The 26,257-nt window shown below is 44.8% G+C and overlaps 1 protein-coding gene across 2 annotated transcripts in view; it reads right to left on the bottom strand.

Annotated features, from left to right (window-relative positions):
- PTPRA (protein tyrosine phosphatase receptor type A) overlaps positions 1-26,257 on the bottom strand; it is a 161,533-nt gene that overhangs the window by 5,818 nt on the left and 129,458 nt on the right. For both annotated transcript variants that reach the window (XM_088448934.1, XM_088448933.1), the window contains 13 exons: positions 24,965-25,055; positions 21,310-21,386; positions 19,793-19,829; positions 18,545-18,642; positions 17,178-17,297; positions 13,607-13,773; positions 12,838-12,973; positions 8,414-8,563; positions 7,551-7,644; positions 7,363-7,439; positions 4,839-4,973; positions 3,671-3,796; positions 1,140-1,291 (listed from right to left, as the gene is read on the bottom strand). In XM_088448934.1, the coding sequence (XP_088305060.1) occupies positions 1,140-1,291; positions 3,671-3,796; positions 4,839-4,973; positions 7,363-7,439; positions 7,551-7,644; positions 8,414-8,563; positions 12,838-12,973; positions 13,607-13,773; positions 17,178-17,297; positions 18,545-18,642; positions 19,793-19,829; positions 21,310-21,386; positions 24,965-25,055 (1,460 nt within the window). The remainder of the gene's footprint in view (positions 1-1,139; positions 1,292-3,670; positions 3,797-4,838; positions 4,974-7,362; positions 7,440-7,550; positions 7,645-8,413; positions 8,564-12,837; positions 12,974-13,606; positions 13,774-17,177; positions 17,298-18,544; positions 18,643-19,792; positions 19,830-21,309; positions 21,387-24,964; positions 25,056-26,257) is intronic.

Here is a 26,257-nt window from a genome sequence, read left to right on the forward strand (position 1 = left end):
GCCTATTAGTCGCGCCATGCCGTAGCATGACTCGGTAGCGCTGAGCGTAATTTCGTGCGACTCTTTACATTCAAATGTGTGGATAGGACGCACAAGCAGTTTCTGCTGATTAAAATGATATGCATCATGCCTATATACTGTGCGCGACTGCAAGTGTATCTGCATGCAAAACTCTACAGTGTCACAGAGCTGACGTGGGAAATGCTACGTTACAGTGTCACAGCGCTGACATGGGAAATGCTACGTTACAGTGTCACAGCGCTGACATGGGAAATGCTACATTACAGTGTCACAGCGCTGACATGGGAAATGCTACGTTACAGTGTCACAGCGCTGACATGGGAAATGCTACGTTACAGTGTCACAGAGCTGACATGGGAAATGCTACGTTACAGTGTCACAGAGCTGACATGGGAAATGCTACGTTACAGTGTCACAGAGCTGACATGGGAAATGCTACGTTACAGTGTCACAGAGCTGACATGGGAAATGCTACGTTACAGTGTCACAGCGCTGACATGGGAAATGCTACGTTACAGTGTCACAGCGCTGACGTGGGAAATGCTACGTTACAGTGTCACAGAGCTGACATGGGAAATGCTACGCTACAGTGTCACAGCGCTGACATTGGGAAATGCTACGTTACAGTGTCACAGCGCTGACATGGGAAATGCTACGTTACAGTGTCACAGAGCTGACATGGGAAATGCTACGTTACAGTGTCACAGAGCTGACATTGGGAAATGCTACGTTACAGTGTCACAGAGCTGACATTGGGAAATGCTACGTTACAGTGTCACTTACATTGTACATCCATATTTCCTGCAGTGTACTGGGCTGTTGCCTGTAGGTACCATTGTTACTCCCCTGCAGTGTACTGGGCTGTACCATTGTTACTCACCTGCAGTGTACTGGGCTGTACCATTGTTACTCCCCTGCAGTGTACCTCGCTGTACCATTGTTACTCACCTGCAGTGTACTGGGCTGTACCATTGTTACTCCCCTGCAGTGTACCTCGCTGTACCATTGTTACTCCCCTGCAGTGTACCTCGCTGTACCATTGTTACTCACCTGCAGTGTACTGGGCTGTACCATTGTTACTCCCCTGCAGTGTACCTCGCTGTACCATTGTTACTCACCTGCAGTGTACTGTAATTGGGTGGTTCCCAGATTGTTGCTGCTGTTTCTGCACAGCTGCGATGATATTAATCATCCCTTTCCCATCAGTGGGAATCCCGACCTCTGGCCACCCATGAAAGTGGAACTGTCTGATCTGACGGGCTTTGTTCTCCTGTTGGAATGAAGCAGATTGTTAAAGTGCGGTGTAGCACACGGCAGCTTATAATGCGGAGCTTTAGTGTCCTCTCCACATAGACAAATCGAAGAGATTTAAAAATAATGCCCGAAACAGAGAGACATGTACAAGTCCAGTGGCCAATAAGAACCACCGTCTGCCTACAGCAGGCATGCGGCCCGTATAAACATTTTCTGCGGCCCCAGACTATGGGCTCACATACCGTATATATAACATGCAGCCCACACCTCTGACCATCAGAGCACAGCTCCGATCGGGCAGTGTTTACTTTACAGGCTGGCAACAGTGGTCTCTGAAGTGTTCAGAAGCCTCTGATCGCTTCAGAGGTCAGCGTTCCCAGTGATGCACAACGTCAGCCGCGTCGCCCGCGCCGAGTGGAGCCTGCCGCTCTGGATCTAATTAGATCCAGTCAGCGGCTACGTGGGACGGCGTGGACTGGAGCGGTGCCCAGCGGCTGTCGTGAAGAAAGGTAAGTATTGCACAGACAGGTGAGTGGGGCCTTTTCTATACTGGGAGGGGGCACAGCATAAGGGGTATTACTGGGGGCACAACATAAGGGGCATTACTGAGGGCACAAGATAAGGGGTATTACTGGGGGCACAACATAAGGGGCTCTGCTTAAGGTGGAATTACTAAGGACATTACTGGGGTCTCTGCATAAGGGGCATTACGAGGGGCACAACATAAGGGGCATTACGAGGGGCACAACATAAGGGGCATTACTGGGGGCACAACATAAGGGGCATTACTGGGGGCACAACATAAGGTGTTCTGCTTAAGGGGAATTACTAAGGACATTACTGGGGGCTCTGCATAAGGGGCATTACTGGGGGCTCTGCATAAGGGGTATTACTGGGGGCGCAACATAAGGGGCATTACTGGGGGCGCAACATAAGGGGCATTACTGGGGGCGCAACATAAGGGGCACTACTAAGGACATTACTATATGCTCTGCATAAGGGGCATTACTGGGGGCACAACATAAGGTGCACTTCTAGAGGCACGGCATAAGGGGCACTACTAGGGGCACTACTAGGGACATTACTGGGAGCACAACATAAGGGGCATTACAGGGGCACTGCATAATGGGCACTACTAGGGACATTACTGGGGGCACAACATAAGGGGCATTACAGGGACACTGTATAATGGGCACTACTACGGCACTGCATAAGGGGCATTGCATAATGGGCACAAATTCAGGGGGCATTGCAAAAGGGGCACTGCATTGGTTTTTATTAATAATAAACCTTTCAAAATTGCATAGAAGAATTTTTATTTTCGTTGCAGCCCACACTCTAAGACCTTGAATATTCGGCCCAGTTGGTATTTTGAGTTTGACATGCCTGGCCTACAGCAACCAATAACAGTCACCATCATTGCTGCAGCAGCCAATGAAAGCCACCCATCATTGTGCAAATCAACCAATGAGAGCCACCCATTATTGTGCAAAGCAACCAATGAAACCCATCCATCGTGTTGAAAGCTCCCCACAGAACTACCAGAATGTACCCTGGTCTCCTACATACAGTGGGGAGCAAACACATCTGTGGGAACTGGTACCACCATAAAGGCCCTTTATGGCCAAGTGTAGCGCTGGTACCTAGCGTACGGACTGGCGGCATATCTATGGCCCTGATTCAGAGCCGTTCGCTATTTGCGGTCGTTCGTTCAAAAACAAGGGGTGGCTATTTAAATGATCCGTACGTACGCACATTGCGGTCTGTTCACACCTCTAAGTCTGAACATACGCTCGTTTATTTGATAAAAACGCCCCCTGGCCGCTCGCACCATACGTCATGTCCGCTATTTCTTAGATTAATCGAGTACATCGAACAGCGTATGAACTGCTCGCTATTCTTGTGGTTGGTTTTTTCAACCGCTATATTGCGAGCAGTTCTGGCTAAAAGACACCCAACTGACGTGGTCGATGACGCTGCGGTTTTAATTATGCACACCCATAAAACGCCCGTTTTGACCTTTAAGCACGCCTGCGTTCTGATCTCCACTCCCTGTTTTCAAGCACCTTCCCCTGTTACCACCCACATACGCCTCATTCTGTCACTCAAAATAGCAGGCACTCGCTATATAGCGTACAAACGATTTTCGGCCGCACTGACTGGTTCGCGCATGCGTAATAAAAACCGTACGCATGCGCAGATGTGCGAACATCACTCGGAACGAGCGTACTGCCGCTAACGAGCGGCTCTGAATCAGGGCCCATGTTCTCACGTGTGCATATAACTGGTGTACTAGCATGGAAAGGAGCGATTCTCATCTTCCATATCACATAAAGAGTAGTATTGGAGATAAAGCAGGGAGACATGAGAGGAGGGAGACATCAGAAGTCCTCACCCTGGTGTTGGTGACCAGAAGATCTCGCACCGTGTAGCTGTCACACTCCTCCTCTTTCTTCAGCTCTATGGTAATGTCACCAAAGGACATGATGCCGTCCGATGGCCAATACTGTGCGCACTTTTCCTACATTGCAGGGATTAAAGAAAACATTAGTAAAACATTGTGGGGAAAAAAAAAAAGAAAGTCGCATGGATGACACCAGTGTGTGTACAGGTGCGACACCTAGGGCCTGATCCACGGGGGCGCAGAACGTTGTTACCGCCAATGTGGTCAGCCAGCGCGAATGTGTCCAAGATGGTTATACCTCTGAGATGAAGATTGGCGTTGCACGCTGAGAGATGCAATTTCAGTGGGCGTTTCAGGGAGGAAACAGTGGGGGCTATTGCGGCCAGCGACTGCACCCAGACGCAGTTGCACCGACAACGGCGGCCATGTTCAGATGGAGAAACTGCACCTGCCATTGGGTAGGTGCAATCTTTGATGTCGTCACCGATGGTGCGTCTTAGTACGTCAGGCGACAGAATACTGCCGGTGCCAGTGGGCAACTCAGTAGAGCGAGTATCGGCGGCGGCCTGTTGCATAGAGACGCAGGCGCAGTTGAGTAAAAAGACGCCGGCGTGGCCTAAACTGCGTCCAATTCTGAATCAGTCAATGAGATGAGAAAGTCCGCTGTAACGATCCTCATCATTATATCAATCAATAGATAGGAGATGGCACGTACGTGAGGTAACAAAGAAAAATGGCCATCTACTCTATCTGCTACTTGGAATAAAAGTTGATGATTGACAACTGTGCAGCCATTTTGTAGGATAAAGCCACATTCAGACAATCCATTCGCTGGGAACAAAGTGCCTCATGTCTCAGCAATGGCGCCAATGTACTGGGGAGACGGCACGGCCATTAATACTGGTTCAGGCCACAAAATGGCTGCCACCGAGTGAGAGAAACATTTTTACTCTCATTCGGTGGCAGCCATTTTAATGCCCTTAAACCAGTGAGAGAAGCACTAAATGTTCAGTCATAAAACACTTGTGAACAAAACAATTATGCAACTAGATTCAAAGCAATGATTTTGCCAAGATTACATAGAATACAATAATGAACCACCCTGGGGCTGCTATATACATTTTCTAAGGGGTAATTCCTACATTTTGGCGAGAATTACCTGTCCTCTCTCCTCCAGCTCTGTTAACATGACGATAGAACAAGATTTCCACTCCCAAATCATTCTCCAGAAATCCTCTATGGTGTGACGCAATGGACCCTGACCTGCAATATACGAGTCCTTTTGCCTATATCCCTGCAAGACAAAGCAGCAATATACACATATCTGTACGAGATGCAGGACAGAGCGCACTCTAGTGTCAGACAGGCGACATGACACAGGCTGCGTGGAAAGCATAGCTTTATACATAGAATGTCATACAATTTAGATGTTGACCCTTTGGCAGTGGGTGTGTGAGATGTAGCCAGCCTGCATTTTACTGTATAGACCCCAACAGCCATTTATAGACTATTCTCCAGAAAATGAGGGCACCACTAACCTATTAATATAAAAGGCACCGCTCATCATAAACAAACAGGACGGAGGGGAACATCTGACAAGGTAAATGCTAGCACCCGCGCTACGTAAATAATCTGGAGGACATTTAATACGTAACTCCAAGTCATCCAGCTATAATTTCCCATGTGGAGTGACTGGAAGGTGCAAATGACTAAAAAGGGAAAAAGAGAGAAATATCAAGATTAACCCCCTCACTTCCATTATTCTCTGAACACATGGGCACAAGATACAGCCCCCCCCCTCAATCCTGTACTGTGAAGATGCCAAAATGTAATGTTAATAAATGAAGATGGTAATACACACACAGGTTGGGTACTGTACGTCATTTTTAGAACTGAATTAGTTACGGTGACTTATAAATGAAGCACAATTTGCAGAATGACAGCCGTGCTAAAGCAGGGTTTTCCTTGGTATCTGTCATGCAACAGACCTTTAGTGTATGTACAAATGGCTAAGGAGCAATGACTCTCAGTGTTTTACACAGAAGATAAAGTTATCACGTAGTGTTGTCAGCTCCACAATACGGAGAACAAGCATTGCGCTGAGGATACTGGACCAGGCACAACAGGCCAGGAAATCAGTGTATTGCCACGCTGGTCTTTGGCTACAATGTCAGGAATAGATTTACTTATGTGCTGTCCTACAGAGCAGTTGTCAGTGAAAAGCAATTAAAGGGTGAATATTAAAGAATTCCCCAGCCAATAAATGTCTCTGCAGATATAAGCGCGCTGGCAGGCTGCTATGTACACTTCATGCTGTTAAATAAATCACCATTTCTTATTTTGGGTTTGCAAACAATTTTCAAAAGGCCAAACTCCCCGTCCGCACATAACTACTGCCTGTTACCGAACAAACAAGAATTAGATTTTGTTCTTCCCAAATCAAACTGGCTGCATAAATCAGGAGCAGCAGAAAGAGCTTGGGGCACCATGGGGCACCGTCATTCTGATGAATAAAGCAATCAGCCCAGCGAGAGCTGCGGGGTGCACCATGGAGGGCTTCCTCCTGACAGACTTGCGAAGCATAATCCTTTCCACGTAGTCATAAAGTGATTTTAGATAGCTCGCAAGACTCGTCAGAAGAATGCCTGCCACAGTAACACCACAGCCCGCACCCCTTAATGTGATGTGCTTGTACTGTATACACAGGAAGTCTCACCCTGGCCTCAATGTCTTCCTGACTCTGACGGAACCATGTGACAGCAGCTGTGTGACCTACAGGACCAGATCACTGCCATGAATAAAGCATAAAATGCCATTTAGGCTGAACAGCGCTTTAATAAGGGATAAGAGCACTTCTTCCATTAACTTACACACAGTATTTCGGTACACGGCAAGCAAAGCCCCTCAGATTTTGGTTTCTGTGCTGCACCCAGGATCATGGGAGATAGAGAAGCGCCACCCTTTGAAAAATAATGTTTCTCAGCACCTGTCCCTCTGCTCGGCTGTTTTGTGGGATGAAGCAGCTTTAAGGTCAGAGGTTCCCAAACTCCTTAACTACAGTCCAGGTTTTAAGGATATCCATTCTTGTGTCCAGATAGTTAAATCAAATTGACTGAGGTACAAATTAAGTCACCTGTGCTCAAAAATGGATCGCCTTAAAACATGGACTGTGATGGCAGAGTTTGGGAACCTCTGCCCTAACCTGGATTTGCGCCGGACTGAGGGGCTCAAAGCACCCCCCTCCCCAGCGCCACTGCAAATAGCTTTTTTGTTTTTTTAAGGGGACAGGGCCACGCCTCCTGCGATTAGGATGCACCTCCTCCCCCGGGCCGGCTCTCTACGGCTCGGGTGGCTGATAATGTTGCGGCTTACACTTTCCCCACCACCAGCTACCTTACGTATCAATTGCACATCTCAGATTGCAAGCTCACGTGGGCCACCTTTTCCTGCTGTCATTGCACATAGTATGTTGATAATGTACAGCACTGTGTAATATGTCAGCGATTTGTAAATAAGAGGATAATGATAACCGTTCCCTTCACCAGGAATCTCCAAGACCCTGCTGACCCATGAGGTGTTCCCTTCTACTAATATATACCGTACTTACAGAAAATAACCCTTAGCCAAATAATGACTCAGTAATACAGTAGTATGTGTGTAACACACTCTAATAGAAGACTTACATCAATAAAGGAGGCATTTACGTAGTCCGTATTCTCTTCCCCTCTCTTCACTGGGATAATGACCCGGTTGAATTCATCTGCACAACAGAAAAATGAACAAAAGAGATGGCGTAAGAAGGGCATGCCCACTTTAAAGATGGCAGCTATAGATGTAATAAGTACTACCCGAACCGCAGTGAGACACTTACATGGGATTATCTGGAGGACGCGGTTCTTCTTCATGTTTGGCGGTAGATTCCCCGTCCTCATCTTGTCGTTCTGAATTTTAATGGACGTTAATTTCTGTAGTATCAAAAAAAAAAAAAAAAACAAGAGCAGATTTGACACAATCAGGCTCAGATACAATCTCCTACAGGGAATGTCTGTCTAACCTTTACACTGTCAACTCTCTTCCCCTCTTGTTGCTTTGTCTTCACACTCCCTCCCCCAACTTTGCTCCACAAATTATTACCTCCTCTCCCCCAAACTGATTATTCCCTCCCTGTCACGCCTCCAAGACTCTACCTGTGCTGCTCCTTTCCTCTGGAACTCTCTCCCTCTTAGACTGGTTTACCTCTCTACAAAGCTTCAACGACCTATTTCTTTATCAAAGCCATCCAGCTCTCAGCCTAACCCACTGCTCCATGCTCCTTCCTCACGGACCCTCCCCTATATGTCACCCCTGTGTGACTGCCCCTCCCCTTTAGACTGTAAGCTCTCACGAGCAGGGCCCTCTTCCCACATGTGCTTTTACTTCCCTCACTTATACCATCATCTCCTCCCCACTGCCAACAACGGCACTAAACCTTTGGGTTCAGCTGGCACTGCTGATTTGGGCTTTATGACAGCTGATGCAGCAATGTCTATAAAACCATGTCCCGCAATGTTTTGTACTGTAAGTCACTTCTTTCTTGTTTTGTTCATACTCGTTGCTGTACAGCGTTGCGGACCCCTTGTGGCACCGTATAAATAAAGGATAATTACATAGATCCAGCCCTGGCGGTGGATGAAAAGCCCTGGTTTGTATATCAGCTTCACATAAAAATAAAAAAAATTAAAAAATAAATCTGACCTTGAACTCTTCCTCGAGGCCATTGCTGCTGGTCCCAAGGATCTTATTGTACAACTTCTGGAGGTGGGTCTCCAGCGACGTGACTTCCAGCTCTGTGTCTCCGTACAGATAGTGTTCCAGGAGCGCTTGGTAAATGAATACGTACTGCATCTAGGAGCGCACGCAATCGGGAGGGACGGTTACGTCATAGAAAGCAGGAAAAGGGTTTAACACAACAGAAAAACACATCAAATATATAGGACCTTCCAAACGTTCAAAGCATGCTCTCCTCCCAAATGACTTCTACTGCTGAAATTACGGCGCTTGGGGGGGAGAGGGGCCAAGGCATGGAGACACATCAGCGCCACTAGTGATGACATTCCTATGGCCAGGCCTCGCTATGACATCACTGTTTACCGAATTCACGCCATATTCTGGTTTTCCCTAGGTGCGGAGAACTTGCTGTAACCTTGATTATTAAGATGCTAAGTCGCCCCCATCCTCATTCTCCAATGTATGCAATACCTCTTTTACATCTGACTGGCTGGTCGCACCCGGGATTATGTTCACGCCTTCATTCCGGGTGCGACCCGGCTGAGACCCCTTACAGAAAGACTGGCACTAGTGACGTCATCGGCATCACGTGATGAGCCGGGCGCTATGAGATCATCTCATCTCCAAGCGCTGGCTCTTCCTATGCAGAGAACAAGACCCAAGTCACATCGACCCAGGTTACCCGTTCACACTGCATCACGCGCCGGAGTTGAACACACGTTCGACCATTCTCGTGACCAGGGCTGAAATGCCGACCTGGCTTATTTCAACCTGGCCCTTTCACACTGCACAGTAACCCAGGCTGCTTCGCGCTCATGTGTAATAACCAGGGTTATTGCTGCTAGCGTAATAGGGATAACACACACAGAGTCCCCTCTTTGTGCCACCCACCCTCGCTTACCAAAAGGTTTTAAACTGGCGCTCTAAAGAATGAGCAGCTATCTCTGAAGTCTGTGCCCTGTATAAAGGCGGCTGATCCGCAGTCTCTTTACAGGCTTGTAGACCTCATATGTGACCCTCCTACATTATAATATACACATTAAGGCCGGTATGGCCAGTATCCTGTTACAGTGGCTAATTACATCTCTTGGGGCTTTCCAATGAGCCCCAATGCCGGCACTTATCAGGGATTTTGTTCCGCCTTCCTCAGGAAATCCATAATAAGAAGCCCTCTATCTCGCTGCGAAAAATACATAGCTCCGCGACTTTTCATGGATCCTGTGTGTTACGGCTAATAGGATACCGGCCTATATTGTAATACTTACATAGATAATAACATGTTCCTCCCTACGGTACAATTTAAGGTAGATTCGGGACTATCGTGGTGGCACAAATGTTCTTATAAACAACGTAGCTCTAATTAAAGTTTCTTTATTGTCTGCAGCTCTAATAGACAGAAACGCTGCCAAAGTTACTAAGTAGAATATTCAAGGCACAGGGAGAAGAATCAGTGGAAAAGAAATAGTTCTAAAACCTGCCAATAGGGCGCAGTACAAGGTAAAATGCATGAAAAAGGTGCCAACAAATGAATAACTAAAAGGAAACCTAAAATGTAAAACTATTGTTTTTTTTAAATTTTTCTGCTTCGTAAAAAAAAAAATGAAAAAGAAACTGAACCTGAAATTTTTATTCCATACTAAGGGGACTATGGTCCTCATTCAGAGTCGGTCGAGGCGGCAGCACGGTCGTACGGGAAAAGGGGCCGGATATGTAAATGATTCCCTCGCAAGTTGCGTCCCTAAGTTCGGATCGGTAGCTGGCCGACCAAGGGGAGGAAGCGGTCAGAATTCAAAAAAATACGCCCCCTTCTCGTACGCATTGCACGTCATCTCCGGGCATATAAGGATTAATCGAGACCATCGGGAACCAATGGAACAGGTCGTAGAGCTTAAGGTTGCCCATACCCTCTCTTAAGCTCTACGATCATGTCAGTGTAAAAACCTCCCATGTCACATGTGCCATGACACTACTTTGTTAATTATGCACTCCCATAAACCGTATGCACTCCCATAAAACGTCGTTCGCATAATTAGGCACGCCTGCGTTCGGATCTCCACTTCCCCGTTTTCAAGCACCTTCCCCTGTTACCACCCACAAACGCCTCCATCCGTCACTCAAACTACCAACCTGGCTGTGTTCAAGGAGAGAGACATTTATGATCGTAGCGGCTAGTTTGCGCACGCGCATTGCGAACTTTACGCATGCGCAGTATAGCGAACATCGGTGGCGTTCGACCCTGCGGCCGCAACGACAGACTCTGAATGAGGTCCTATGTACTAAGCCTTTGTCGAAGCTGAATAATTGGCTGAGACAAGTTCAGTTTAAGATTTAATCGATGCCAACTTGCGATTGGCCGCAAGACGCCATCTTGAAAATGAGATCGCAAGACGCCATTTTGCGAATGGCCGCCTAAGCACCATTTTAGATAAACTCACATTTTAGTACATGTGGCGATAATACTATTAGCACCATGCGATTGCATCTTTCACCATTTCTCATACACACATTAATACGCACAATTGCGCTGTTAACTAGTCGCATATTAGCGAATGCATAGGACTTTGTATGAAACCGCTGTTTTATTAGCTTCATGCGCACGCATCTGCCCAAGTTAACTAGCGTCCTTATATCAAACCCCGAATACTCACACATTACATATTCACACATAAGGTTCAATACGTTTTAAAGTGTATGATTTAAGTAGGTTCGGTTAGTTTAAATGCTGAGAAATAAAGATATTTCATAACTAAGGTTTTATACATGCTAAACAAGTCGTGTTTGGTTTTGTACTGATGCGTACTCTTTTTACAGTATTCCGGAGTTATCGGTGGGGAGATCGCATCATGCATTCTCGAGTTATGGATCGCAGAGGCTACAAGCAACAAAATGTATATTTCATGAACAACTGTTAGGATGTTACAGGGGGCGGGAAGGGAAAGATCCCCAGCTGTTAGAGGCAGGGAGAGTCTATTTGAACCAGCCTGTTAAATGCTCTGTAACAGATGCTTCTCCCCTGGGAACCAATGACATCAGCAGCAAACTTCTCTATTGTCCTGTCTATTCTGGGGGGGTATAAATATGTGTGCTCAAACGCTGGTTCTTAGTCTTCGTGCTGAATGCTGTATGATGAGGGGTCTCTTGCTGATGCCTATCTTCGGGTCCGGAAGCGCTGCGTATGTATACTGTACTTGAATTGTGCGTCTCAATTGCGTGTAACTGTCTGAACTTTTACTTGAATAACACTTGTGGTTTGGAACCACAGATTCCAGGTCTAAGTCTCTATTTATTGTATGACTGCGTACGCAAATTAGCGTCATCCTTAGAGGTTTATAGGAAGGATTTTAGAAGGTACAGGCAGGGGTATATAGAGGTTCATTTTAATATCGTTACCTTGCATAGAGAAAGTACCAACCAATCAGCTCCTGTCATTTTTCAAACACAGCCTGCAAAGTGACAGTTAGGAGGTGATTGGTTGGTACTTTATCTCTGTCCACTTTATCTCTCTCTGAAGCTTAGTACAGAGACCTCTGAACATGTAAAACGTGCATGCTGCAGAGAGCAGAAAACGTGCATACATGTAAAGTTTTGCATTTCTCCCATCAGCAGAGCTATAAAGCACAGTAGTGCCAATATCCCAAATTGTTCTTTCAGTTTTTACAAAGAGGAAAACAAACATTTTAGTTTTCTATTAATTATTCATTCGTTGGTCCCTTTTCATGCATTTTACCTTGTACAACGCCATATTTTCCCCTATCAGCAAATTTTAGGACTAAATATATATATATTTTTTTTCTCCTCACCATGCCTTGAATAGTACAATAATACACACCTGATTACACTATTATAAATGGATGTCTAATCTCTAGAAGAGGACATATAAGCCCCTATGTGGCAGAGAGCACATTATAACACTATGGGGGATATTCAATTGCGGGCAAAAAAAGCAAAAATCAATTAGTCAGTATTACTCGCCTCTTGGAGTGCTGTCTTCTGCAGCAGCGGTGAGTATTTCAGTGTGTGTGCGTGAGTGTGTGACCCCCGGTGTGTGTGTGTCCAGTGTGAGTATGCCCCCCCCCCTCCCCGTAATGGGCGCTGGGAGAACAACATCTCCCAGTACCCCTTGTGCCTCCCAGCAGCCACCAGAACTCCCAGCAGCCCCTTCCCCAGTGAGAAGATAGAGGGGAGGCCACCGGGAGCCTCAGAGACGACCGGAGACCCCCTCGCGCCCAATTGAATATGCCCCTCTAGATATTACCTGTGAATTATAATAAGTTGTCTAATAGGTTATGGACATGTTCTTACAAGTATCATGCGCCGTATAGATAATATAAGCATGGGAGAACGTTAATGGGGGATAGAAGGACATCACCACACAAGAGTGCATTACTTACATCTGTTTGTACCATCTGACAGCGTTGAGCCCGGATCCGACTGACAAATCCATAAACATCAACCTTCTTCTCTGCGTTCATCATATCCAGCATGGCGTCTATGACTATGAACGTTCCTGTGCGGCCCACCCCGGCGCTAAGGAGCAAAACACAGAATGTATCAGCAACACACAGCCAGGGACCAAAAACATCCTATAATCTATCCACAATCTAACTGCCAACAATAATGTAACGCAGTACAGTTGTAGCACACAACATATAGCCCGACAATGCTATACTGTGATTGGACTATTCCACTGGTAGCCCCCCCAAGGATGCAGTACCATCGCTGGCCAGTGGTGGAGCTAACAAACAGTCTGTCCAGGTTCTGTGCGAGACTGAGATGTTGTGAAGTCACCAAAGTCACTTTCCCTGCAAATTGCAACAGTCAGGGCGCCTTATCCATTGCGCTGGGCTTAGAGCGCGGCTGGTATACTAACTCCCTTGAGAGGAGACATCTCTACACCTGGCAAGGGCTGAAGGGGGCCCGTGGTTCCACCACTCACTTTGCCCACAAAATAAAAATACATACACTATTGGTTAAAACTAAGTAATTCCCAGGTAAAGGAATGCATACACACAATGTGAGACTAGGTCAGGTCGCTAGAGCTGAAACCACTGTAAGGAGATGTGAACTGTCCTATACATGAAGTCTGTCTGCGGCCATCTTTATAGCTACATTACATACAACAGAAGCTCCATGGTCGGACGTGGCCGCCGGCTCACTGACCTGCAGTGTACAACTATTGCCCCAGCATACTGCGGATTGCAGGTCTTCACCTTCTTCAGGAATTTTAACATCCCTATGGGAGTAAAAGGCACCCCGAAATCGGGCCAGCTGGTGAAGTGGAACTGTGTGACAAGGCGCTGAGGCTTCTTATTCGTGACATCACCGACCTGAGAGAAGGGCAAAACAGATTCAGCCATTTTCTGCCACTGCTCCCCTCAAAGGACAACTTTTACCTCAGAGCTGGGCCGTGACATGATCTCAGAGTAAGCGTATATTCCACCTTCCATCTGTACATGGACATACTGTAAGCTTCATCCCCACTGACGCCATTTTGGTGCATAGCGGTTTTTACACTAGAACATGACAAGATTGGTGGAGGCAGACGCCTTGTGGGCTGAGCCAATAATTCATGCTGTATGCAGCTCTGGTGTCACCATTTTCTAGGCTGAATATGGGTTCTGCAAACACAATTACCCATTGCACTGCGCAGGGGGTGAGACCACGCTCAAGGCGCTTAGAAGTCAAAAGCTGGATTGATGTATATTAGAAAGTATATTGACATGCTATGATGACTGCACCATATTAAAGTGACACAGATACAGAATAAAAATACATTACTGTTACAATATTTGCTTTATGTCCTGCGTTATACCATGCGACTGTAGACTAACAGTAGCACTGTGCACTGAGAGAGAAGCCATTACCATGGTAACAAGGAGGAGGTGTAACAAACCATCTAAAGAGGACATGTGAAGATGTTGCCCATAGCAACCAATCAGATCGTAGCTATCATTTTACAGAATATACTACATAAAGGATATCTAGGAGCTGATTGGTTGCTGTGGGCAACAGGTGGTGCACTTTAGAAGGTTTGATAAATCTCCCCCTAAGGGAGCAGTAAAATATTTCTCGTGTTCCCCTGTACTGAGCATCCAATGTCTGACACATGTAGCCGTGACGTTTGATCAGGCTGTCACATTGTCCTGGCAGCTTCTTATAGGTAGGGGAGATAACACCGGGAGGAAGCACACATGGGGAGATGTATGAAGTCTTGGATAGAGATACAGTGGAGTAGTTGCCCAAAGCAACCAATCAAGCTCTTTACTTTCATTTAAAAGACACTAATAATTATTAGATTCAATTCTGCATATAATCTTCCAGAATATAATATACAGACAGTACTTCACAATAATGACTCAATAAATCTGTTGTTAATAAAGAATTTTTTCATGCAGGTAATTGAGGAAGCCGCTGTCGCTGTTTGTAGGCGGAGAAACGTGTTATACACTACCCCTATCACTCTGAGGAAGCCGCTGACACTGTAGGTGGAGAAATGCGTTATACACTACCCCTATCACTGAGGAAGCCGCTGTTTGTAGGCGGAGAAACGCGTTACACACTACCCCCTATAACTCTGAGGAGGCCGCTGACACTGTAGGCGGAGAAACGCGTTATACACTACCCCCTATAACTCTGAGGAGGCCGATGACACTGTAGGCGGAGAAACGCGTTATACACTACCCCTATCACTCAGGAGGCCGCTGACACTGTAGGCTGAGAAACACGTTATACACTACCCCTATCACTCCGAGGAGGCTGATGACAGGAGAACAGACCAAGTTGAGAAGCATTTACTTTTCTGAATATCTCTTTAGACCAGGCTGCATGATTGGTAAATACCAGCAGCAGGTGATAAAAGTGACCAACTTAGCTTACTGGGGACCTGGACTGTGTCTATGTTCAGCTATTACAAGAAGCCTGTCAGAGATAGTGGTAAATCTAACAAGTTGTGAAAAGGATCCTATTAACCAACTGCAATCCATAAGTTATTAAGTGCTCTATTTACTACACTCCGCATTAAAATGCAGATTGTAGTGTGATATTACTGGGCAATATCACAGGGATCTATTAAAAATCGCTTGCAGAGACAGAACTTGCGATAAAGCTCTGTCACTGCGAATCCCCTACGCAGCCTTATCTCTTTTTTTTCGGAAAGAATTCAGCGATAAGGCGCCTGCGCCGACCGGCCGCCACTACTACCCAGTCCCCCCCCCCATCCCCAATCCCATCCTGCACACTGCAGGATGGGAGACCAGCTGACCGGAGCCACGGAGGGCATCACCAGAGCACCAATCACCGGCCCTGGACTCAGGTAAGTTTTTTTTTTTTCTATTTTCTAGAAGATCAGATTGTGGTCTATATGTATATATGTGGTCGGTTAGAGCAGAGCAGGAGTCCGGTAACCGGGGGAGAGCCTGGATAACGCGTTATCAACACAGGACTTCCTCTGGTATTTTTTCACAGTTTATTTTTATTAAATCTCAGGCAGATCGCATTTCCCATTACAATTATGGGAAATGCGATCTGCTTGCTAAAAATAAGTGATCATTTTGGCTTGGAGTAGAATTTTACGAATTCTACTACAGTTGCCCTTTAGTAAATTTAGGTGACACTAAAATAATGTGGAAAGGGTGTGAAAACACCCCTTTTTCACTTTATTTTAGTAAAAAGAATGTTAATAAATAGAGCCCTAAGTGACTGTATATAAAGGACTTTTTTCTGAGACCCAAATAAAACCTTATTACTGATTTTTTACTCAGCATGCTTTCAAGATCAAACTTCTTAAATAACAAGTGTTTTTTATAAATAAGAAACTGGCTGCGTACTAACAATGAATGCATGACTAATACGTTGTGTAAAGGAATAAACAAGCAGCAGGTGTGTGTATAGTGAAATTGTCTTAAAGAAATTACCTGCAATAAAAAATGTCTTTATTAACAAATGTATTGATTCCTTATTGTGAAGTAATGTCTGTATATTGGATTCTGGAAGATTATATTCAGGATTGAATCTAATAGTTATTGCTGCTGTTTATGATAATTTTTATAGATTTTTTATGGAATTATTATTTTTAATAAATGTTTAAATTCTAACGAATTGAATAGCGCTCACTTTTTATGGAAGTTTTTAGAAAGCTGCAATTTGATTAGTGATTTAGGGCAAAATTTACTAAGCAGTGGTTTGACGGCGGTTTCTATTCTATTCTAAACCCCGGCGGTTTGGTGGCGGTTTCTATTCTATTCTAAACCCCGGCGGTTTGGTGGCAGTTTTTAATCTATTCTAGACCCCGGGGGTTTGGTGGCAGTTTTGCAGTGGTTTCTAAATGACAGCCCTGTTCTAGTCTATTCTACCGCTGGGGTTTAGAATAGAATAGAAACCGCCGCTTAGTAAATTTTGCCCTTATTGTCAACAGTTAGACCAGTGCTCAGATATTTTCTTTTGTTTTTGTATATTTAAAAGACGGTGCTACATAAACGACCGTTAGATGCTGATTGGTCGCTTTGTACAACTTCTCCACCACTAGATACATCTCCTCCTCATTCTAATAACCAAGTATAGACATGACAGTACAATTACACTATGATATAACAAGGCAACTTTCTATTTTTATAAACCGCTTTTTTTGTGACTAAACATCAGTTGGAATGAACAGTGTCGCCCGTCAGGAGCTAATTGTGATTCGTGACAGGAAAATGCTCATTATAATATTTATAATAATCCACTACGTTACCTGCTGGATACAGAACTTGCGCACGGTGTAATCCACTAATACAGTCATATCTTCCACTGACACTCGGATATTCCCGTACGTCCAGCACCCCTGGTCTGGCCAGTACTGCGCACATTTACACTGCGGGGACCAACGTGACATGTGATGAGAAAACGGGGACAGGCTTCATACATCTGTAACAACTTTAGTCCTGTGAAAGGAGCAATCTGACTGAAAAGCACCTACAGTAATAAAAACAAGACAACCCCAAAACACTAAACTGACTCCTATTAGTCCCCTAGACAGCCATACATTACTGAGAAGGGTCAGTAAGAAGGATTAGCTGACCCTGCAGTAGTGATTCACAGTACACAACAATGGTCTGCATGGGAACAGTGCTAGAAAGAGACCTTTCATACAAATGTATCTCAGAAGTCAACATCTAAAACAAGCAACCAATTTGCAGGGTTGCATAAAATTGGATTTTTTTTTTTTTTGAAAAATGGATTTATTTGATTTAAAAAGGATTTTTTAAAGAAAAAAAAAAAAAAAGTAAATAAACGTTTACAAATTTTAAACGTTTACTTAAAAAGATGTTTTAATAAAAAATCCTATTTAAATCCAAAAAAACTGATTTAAATCAAATAAATCCGTTTTTGATTTATTTTATTTTTTTAAATCCAATTTTATGCAACCTTGCTTCTTAGGCAATCCAGAACATTTCTACCATGAGCTATATACGGTTGAAATTATTATTTTTTTTTTAGCTTTTTGCCCGCGATCAGAGAAGATAAATCGGAAGGAAACCAGGCGAGAGTTGGAGGTAAACATTACTGATGGGGTGAGGGATCCAGTACGGTAGTGTGGCAGCCATGGGCACAGGGGGGTTGGATTCAATGGACTTCAGGTAAATAATAAGGTTTTGGAACGGTCAAAACAATCCCAAGCTTGAAAAATACTGATCTGTGGGAGTGTCAAACCTGCGGGACAAAGATAGGGACTAGAAGAGTTCTGCAGGGAAAAATAGAAGATAAGGGAGCCTGAGCCACATACATATGTTTGTAGATACAATCCCTCAAGTTTTACCATGTGGCAAATATACTACAGGAGGAGAAACCTTGCACTGGAGGGTAACAATACCTCTTCCAAGGTACTCAGCCCTGAGACGGACTCGTGAAACATAACAGACACCAGGTGACAGATATTCCAGCATCTCATTGGACAAAGCACTCACATCCCCGTTCAGCAACCATTGTGCAGCTTTACCAATGCCAGAGGTTTACAGACAGTTAAAACCATGCTCATTAATCTGGCAAAGGACTGTGCAACAGATGGTCTATGACCTGGCAAAACCTATGAAACGCGGAGCAACAAAGCTTAATACTTGCCTCCTTCCTTTCTTTTAAGTTGGTGACCATGACAATGGTCGCCGTATTCTGTTCCCAGATCATTCTCCAGAAATCATTCACAGTCTCCTCTTTCGGACCTTTATTTCAGACGGAAGCAAAGAAAAACCTGTTGTGAGAACTCAGCTGTAAGAGGCACATTGCTATTTATGGTGTGGAAAGCGTTATCCTGAGTGACTGATGAAGGTTTGCCTTCAGTTCTATACTAGTTCTTGACATTTTGTAAGTAGAACACTTTGATAATAAGCCCATGAGAAACCCGAAAGACGTATGTACGCCACCTGCTGGGTGAATGTAGCGATACATCCGTGCTGGTGCTGCAGCAATAATGCAACCAGGTAAAATTGGTTTCCAAATGGAGACTTAAACATACAAAAATTGGTAAATTTAAATTTGTGTGATTAAACTGAATACGCTAAAAGTAAACCTGTCACATTATTATATATATATATATATATATATATATATATATATATATATATATATATATATATAATTAATTGCTGGGGTGACACACCCACATGGGATCACAATAATCCTCTTCATGCAAAAGTAGAAAAAAAGGGGGGGTAGCACTCACCAGTCTTCTTAAAAACATCTCTTTACTGCATCTCAGTAAAAATGTTACACCATTTCAAAATCCGACGTTTCGGTCCTGTGCATGGACCTTTGTCAAGGTTTTACTGAGATGCAATAAAGAGATGTTTTTAAGAAGACTGGTGAGTGCTACCCCTCCCCCCTTTTTTTATTTATATATATATATATATATATATATATATATACACACACACACAAATCGTCCTGATGAAATTTTTTATGAAATGAAACGTTGACCGCACGGAGGTATCTGTTGTGAGCTCTGTGTTTTTACACCACGACTTTATTTGCTGTATCAAGTCTTGCGAGAGCCACTGCTTTGGATTGGTTTGTGCATCACGTATATTGGAGGCACCCAGGTGGGATGGACATGTTCAAGCAGTGAGTGCCAGCATTTCTTCATTATATATATATATATATATATATATATATATATATATATATATATATAGTGGTAGCAGCTATTTTGTGCAGTAAATGAATGACCCGATTATCAATTCACTAGAACGAATGACAGCGATGAGGCACTTTGTGCCTCAGTGAGGTCAGCAGCTCCCGGTGAATGGATAGGCTGCATTCAGGTTGTCTTATCGACTGTACGACAGTGCGAAATATCAGTCAATTCAGTCTTACCTTGTGCAGCTATAAACTTATTCTTCTCTTGGTAACCCTGTAAGACGGCAACGAGACAGCGTGAAAAATTATCCAATTTAAAAAAATACAACTCTGTATAGTTTCAATTTCCAAGCAAACAATACCAAGGGGGGTCAATCCTATCAGGGGCGAATGGCAAGGTGCGAGGTGCTATTTTTGCAATCCAATCAGCAACTCGCACTGGTCAGTCAGACTGAATTCGAAACTTTCCACTCGCACCTCCCTGAGGGTGAGAGATGGAAAGGAAAATCTTTATTATAAGGTCAAAATGTGGGGACACTGTGCTGAACCCCTTGGAAACTCCCCCTAATGGCTAATTAGGCAACTGGAAGTTTCCAATTAGCTTAATTAGTCCAATAATTACATGTCAAAAAAAATGTCCTCAAATGACCCTAAAATCAACTTTTTACATTAGTTTAGGCACCCCAAAGTTAACTGCAATAATTTTCTATTGGAAACAATTGTTTTTAGAATTTTTTTTTTCCAAGGTGCCCTCAAAGTACCCCAAAATCACCCTTTTTCCTTTTTTTTTTTTGCATTTCTCGTTTAATGCATTTGAGATGAAACTAAAAAAGTATGGTTTTTATAATTTTCATGCATCTAATAAAAACCCCACAAATCAGCCATTTCACACCATTTAAAGACATACAGTACCTTCCTAATGCCCACAAACAGCCGTCTATACGGCATTTTGGGGGGTCCAGGATGGTCTCCACACATTTTCATGCGAGCAATGTGAATAGGCATTTTTAATTGGATTGAAGAATTTTCGGGAGCGCGCCTCGCGGAGAAGTGTGCGAGTTAGAAAGAAAGAAACTCGCTACTCGAAATTCGCACCTAATTGGATTGACCTCCAAGACTTGATGCGTCATAGAGGGTCATACACAAGGTTTCCTAATGAACACATGAAATGATGATATCAGAATTCACCTTTTACACAGGTCTTGCTCACTTGAGTTTATATGTACATAAGGGGCCTAATCTTTATCATTTAGGGGCTAGTTTCCTCATGTTATCAGTACCAGGCCCATTCTTTAATGGGCTCCTGAGGTGGTCGCCCTGTATTCAGCAAACTCTGTACCAGGCTATTGGAAGGAGGTGACGCACGCGCACTAACACTGCTGGTTCCGTCCCGGCAGTGTAATATACTGCTCATTAGCAGCGGTACAATCAGCTGTAGGTGTCGTAGAGATTCCGGCTTTTCGGAGCAGCTGTCCCCACATCGAAGCAACATAGAATCACCCTACTATCCGCCACCGCTCACGGCAAGTAGGAAACTTCGATATTGGGGGCCCCGAATAATGAATAGGTCCCCTTAGTGTGTATTTTATCACTATTCTATTTAAACGCTTCTATAAAAATAAAACAGGATCCCTTTTAATTTAAAGTGAAATATTCCTTTTGTGTGAGAAACGCGTGGAGATGCCGACACACCGGCTGGGTAGGACAGTTTTAGCCGGTAGTCAACATTCCGCAGGCAAGAAAGTAAAACTTACGTTGATAAAAGAAGCATTAATGTAGTCGGAATCAGGCACTCCTTCAATTGGACTCAGGTGGAGCCTGGAATGGTCATCTGCAAAGAGCAGAAAGGTCACAGGTGTTAAAAGTTACACACATATATATATTATTTGTATACCGACTGATGCACAGAACCGGTTTCCTACACATCTGTATGGCAGCGTGTCTACAGTCAGCGGAACCAAAAAAACAAACAAACGAAAAAAAAAACAACAGTTTTCACGGACTTGTTGTTAGAGAAACCCTGAGCCAATGAGCTTACAATCTAAATGTGTATTACAGTCAAGGCTTGGCACTAGGATTTTAGTTCACGCTATAACGTGAAATATCACAGTAACCAAGGATGAAGGGCACGCTGTACTTTTGTAGGGAGCCCAAATGTACAAATTCTAATACAGAGGACAGATATAATAAAACAGATTGTTAGAACAAATTACAGCACTGAAGAAGAGCTGACTAATCCCCAGTTACACAATAGGGGAACGGAGATGCACAAACCGGTTTTAGGCACAAAAAAACCAAAACCTTTTACACAAATAATTGAAATGAAAATATTTCAATGCAAAAACAGCGCAATACAGAAGACCCATTGTATCCTCATTAATGTGAGTATCCTGATGTCCTGTCTGATCAGTGCTTTCTAATCAAATATTCAACACAAAAGAATAATGAAAACATTAAGCACAGCTTTGGGAATAATAGGTTTCTTCTGGAGACGTGAAACGCGCTGGTGATGAATGACGCATTTTGCTGGTCTCTGATTTGATTTCTTGGATTTCCGATGTTTGCAAAGGACCCCAAATCGCCTATAATTCACCGCTGGCCAAATGGTCATCCTTATTATACAGTTCAAAGCAACTAAATATTTATCACTATGCTTTTATGACTCATACCTGAAAGCCCATTTGTTAAAACTTACTTTATAAGAGTAATATACAGTATAAATATATAACTGCGGACTCAATGGCTCTCTCTCTATCTTGTGTGACAGCCTTCAGATGAAGTGTCTTAAGAAGCGCCCGATATTCAGTGTTGACGCCGCAATGGGAGACAAACGGGAAGTAGTCAGCATCCTGACAGTCAAGATGCTAATGGTCACAATACAGACAGCGGCAAACAGACTAGCGACAGACTGCGGAGGTATTGGGTTAGGCACTAGGGGGAGGGTTAGCCTGCGGGAGGAATTGGCTAGGGTTACTCAGAGGGAGTAGTGGGTTAGCCTGCGGGAATTGGTTAGGGTTACTCAGAGGGAGTAGTGGGTTAGGCTACGGGAGGAATTGGTTAGGGATACTCAGAGGGAGTAGTGGGTTAGGCTACGGGAGGAATTGGTTAGGATTACTCAGAGGGAGTAGTGGGTTAGGCTACGGGTGGAATTGGTTAGGGTTACTCAGAGGGTGTAGTGGGTTAGCCTGCGGGAGGAATTGGTTAGGGTTACTCAGAGGGAGTAGTGGGTTAGGCTACGGGAGCAATTGGTTAGGGTTACTCAGAGGGAGTAATGGGTTAGGCTGCGGGAGGAATTGGTTAGGGTTACTCAGAGGGAGTAATGGGTTAGCCTGCGGGAGGAATTGGTTAGGGTTACTCAGAGGGAGTAGTGGGTTAGGCACTAAGGGGAGGGTTAGGCTGCGGGAGGAATTGGTTAGGGTTACTCAGAGGGAGTAATGGGTTAGGCACTAGGGGGAGGGTTAGCCTGCGGAAGGAATTGGTTAGGATTACTCAGAGGGAGTAATGGGTTAGGCTACGGGAGGAATTGGTTAGGGTTACTCAGAGGGAGTAGTTGGTTAGGCACTAGGGGGAGGGTTAGGCTGCGGGAGGAATTGGTTAGGGTTACTCAGAGGGAGTAGTGGGTTAGGCACTAGGGGGAGGGTTAGGCTGCGGGAGGAATTGGTTAGGGTTACTCAGAAGGAGTAATGGGTTAGCCTGCGGGAGGAATTGGTTAGGGTTACTCAGAGGGAGTAGTGGGTTAGGCACTAGGGGGAGGGTTAGGCTGCGGGAGGAATTGGTTAGGGTTACTCAGAGGGAGTAGTGGGTTAGGCTGCGGGAGGAATTGGTTAGGGTTACTCAGAGGGAGTAGTGGGTTAGGCACTAGGGGGAGGGTTAGGCTGCGGGAGGAATTGGTTAAGGTTACTCAGAGGGAGTAATGGGTTAGCCTACGGGAGGAATTGGTTAGGGTTACTCAGAGGGAGTAGTGGGTTAGGTACTAGGGGGAGGGTTAGGCTGCGGGAGGAATTGGTTAGGGTTACTCAGAGGGAGTAGTGGGTTAGGCACTAGGGGGAGGGTTAGGCTGCGGGAGGAATTGGTTAGGGTTACTCAGAAGGAGTAATGGGTTAGCCTGCGGGAGGAATTGGTTAGGGTTACTCAGAGGGAGTAGTGGGTTAGGCACTAGGGGGAGGGTTAGCCTGCGGGAGGAATTGGTTAGGATTACTCAGAGGGAGTAATGGGTTAGGCTATGGGAGGAATTGGTTAGGGTTACTCAGAGGGAGGAGTGGGTTAGGCTACGGGAGGAATTGGTTAGGGTTACTCAGAGGGTGTAGTGGGTTAGGCAGAGGGAGTAGTGGGTTAGGAGGAGTGTTAGGATTATAATAAGTACAGAAATCTGTTGGCATTCTGACAGTCAAGATCCGTACCCGAGATAAACGTGTATACAGATGATCATATAGTCTATGTAGTACCAGTGATTGTGTTTCCATAAAGCAGCACATACATAGTAGCAGTAAATGTGCTCATCCAACCAGTATGTGTAGAACATGAGAATAAGCTGACAATACAGCTGAATCTTATTCCCGCATGGGGAGAAATGATTTGTATGAGCAGAGACCTCTCAGACAACTCTATCTACAAAGTACGATTCCGTTTTTGAAACAAAAAATACATTTACAATTAACGGTTGAAAATGCTGCAACAATGAGCAGGAATTGCCATCTATTGAGAAGCACTTTATAATGATCACTATTCACAGACATTGTGCACTTACAGCTTACGCTGGTTCTATGTTAAATTTTCAACTATTGTACTACGCAACAACCGAGGAAGCAACATTAATCTCATCAGCTCATAGAGGGGGGGGATCCACTGCGAGTGGGGGGCATCAGCGAACACGTATAGGGCCGGAAATGTGGACGGACCTCGCGGATCTCTCCAGCTTGCGCATGCACCGTAGAAAGCGCTCACAACCTGCACGTGCTCTAGACTATCAGTGCGCACACAGACGGAGAGTGATAGTGCGTGAAGTCTCATTCTGCATGAGATGGGCGCTTCTGGGGAGCAACTGGGGGTACCATGGGGAGCAGGGAACGGAAATGTATTCTGGGAATGGGCATATAGGCCAACTTCCGTGCTTGTTTGGAGTATGCGTACGGAGATGGGAACTTATTGTGGCGGTGTCAATTAGCACAATATTGCGTGGCAGGTTAGATGGCGCAGTTCAGTAATCTTGGCCCTCGATCATCCTGCTTTTTTCGAAGATCAGCGTCCTGGTCGCAATGCTATAGCGCACAAATCCATCAGTGGTGTACAGGGTACACGTACAGATGTGTTCTCATACACCTAGCATCTATACGCCATAAAGCGCAAGATGCCCGACATGACTGAAACGAGGATCCATATAAAAGATGAACATTGAATATAAACACTCACAAGGTAATATGTTGACGTATCGGTTCTTCTCTTTGTTCTCCTCCTTTGAGGCGGCCTCACATGTTGCTTGGATTGGACAGGCAGGAAGAGCCTTTAAAGTCAGAGAGACAACATTGGAGAAAGGGATAATTCACTGACAAATTACATATTCATTCTAAATTTGAAAGACAAAAGAAGCTGTTCTTCAAGTGGCCACTGGGTGGCAGCAAAGTCACTGGAACATAGAACTGGAAAATCTCACAATAAATTGGACAGGAAACTAATTAAAGATGAATGATGCAAAGACAGACAAGGACCCTCGCTGGTGACATAATCCATTAAGCATTAAAATGAAGTGAGAGGGAAAAAATCAGCAGATGGGAAGTGATATTTGTACACACGGAAGTCACTTACATAACGGCACTCTCCAATACTACGGAAATCCATTAAATCCCTTTGGGATACTAGAAAATTGTGCTCTCTACTCTGTATCTGCTAATGCTGCTGACCTAGAGATTCCCCAATGGCAACTGAGACACAATTTCCAGTTCTGAAGCCAGTTTTGGTTTTTCCCCATCTCAGGAGTTTATGTACCAGTCGTGGGCACTTGCCTAGGTTGCCTTGTGGGTAACAGAAGAATGAACATAGGGGTTTTATTTGTCAAGCAGTGAAAAACGCGGGAAAGTGGACCAGTGCAGAAACTGCCCATAGCAACCAATCAGCTCCTATTTTATAGTCTGTACGTGATACATGCTACTTCAAAGCTGATTGGTTGCTATGGGCAACTGCACCTCTACTCCATTATTTTCACTGCTTGATACATAAGCCCCATTGCTACAGTTTACAATACACAGAATGCTCAGTACTTATTAAAGCCGCCCAAATCATTGGCAGGGACACGAATTGTATTGACGCAGCACAAATCAGTATAACAACAGTAACTTATACCCCTTTCAGACATGCCGAGAATCCCAAGAATATGGCCTGCCTCAGCCAAATTCCCGGGTTGGTGCGTATGTCTGAAAGGTACCTACCCGGGTACCGACCCTTCAATCGACCAGGGAATTTCCCGGGACGCAAGTCCCGGGAAATTACCCTGCTTATGTCTGAATGGTGCTACCCGGGAATTTACTACTCCCGGGCTGCACCAAGCAGCTTTAACATTGATTTGGCAGTTTAGAGCGTCCTATAGGACGCTCAGCGCTGCTGCTCAGCACCCCCAGCGCTGGGGACACCCGCCGGCGGGTCTCTGCCACAGCGGGCCACCCGCACTCCCGCTGGACCACCAGGGCACATTTAAATAATTTTCTAATA

This window comes from Taudactylus pleione, unplaced genomic scaffold (genome assembly GCF_031769625.1).
Source record: "Taudactylus pleione unplaced genomic scaffold, aTauple2 ptg000472l, whole genome shotgun sequence".
Lineage (NCBI taxonomy): Eukaryota > Metazoa > Chordata > Amphibia > Anura > Myobatrachidae > Taudactylus > Taudactylus pleione.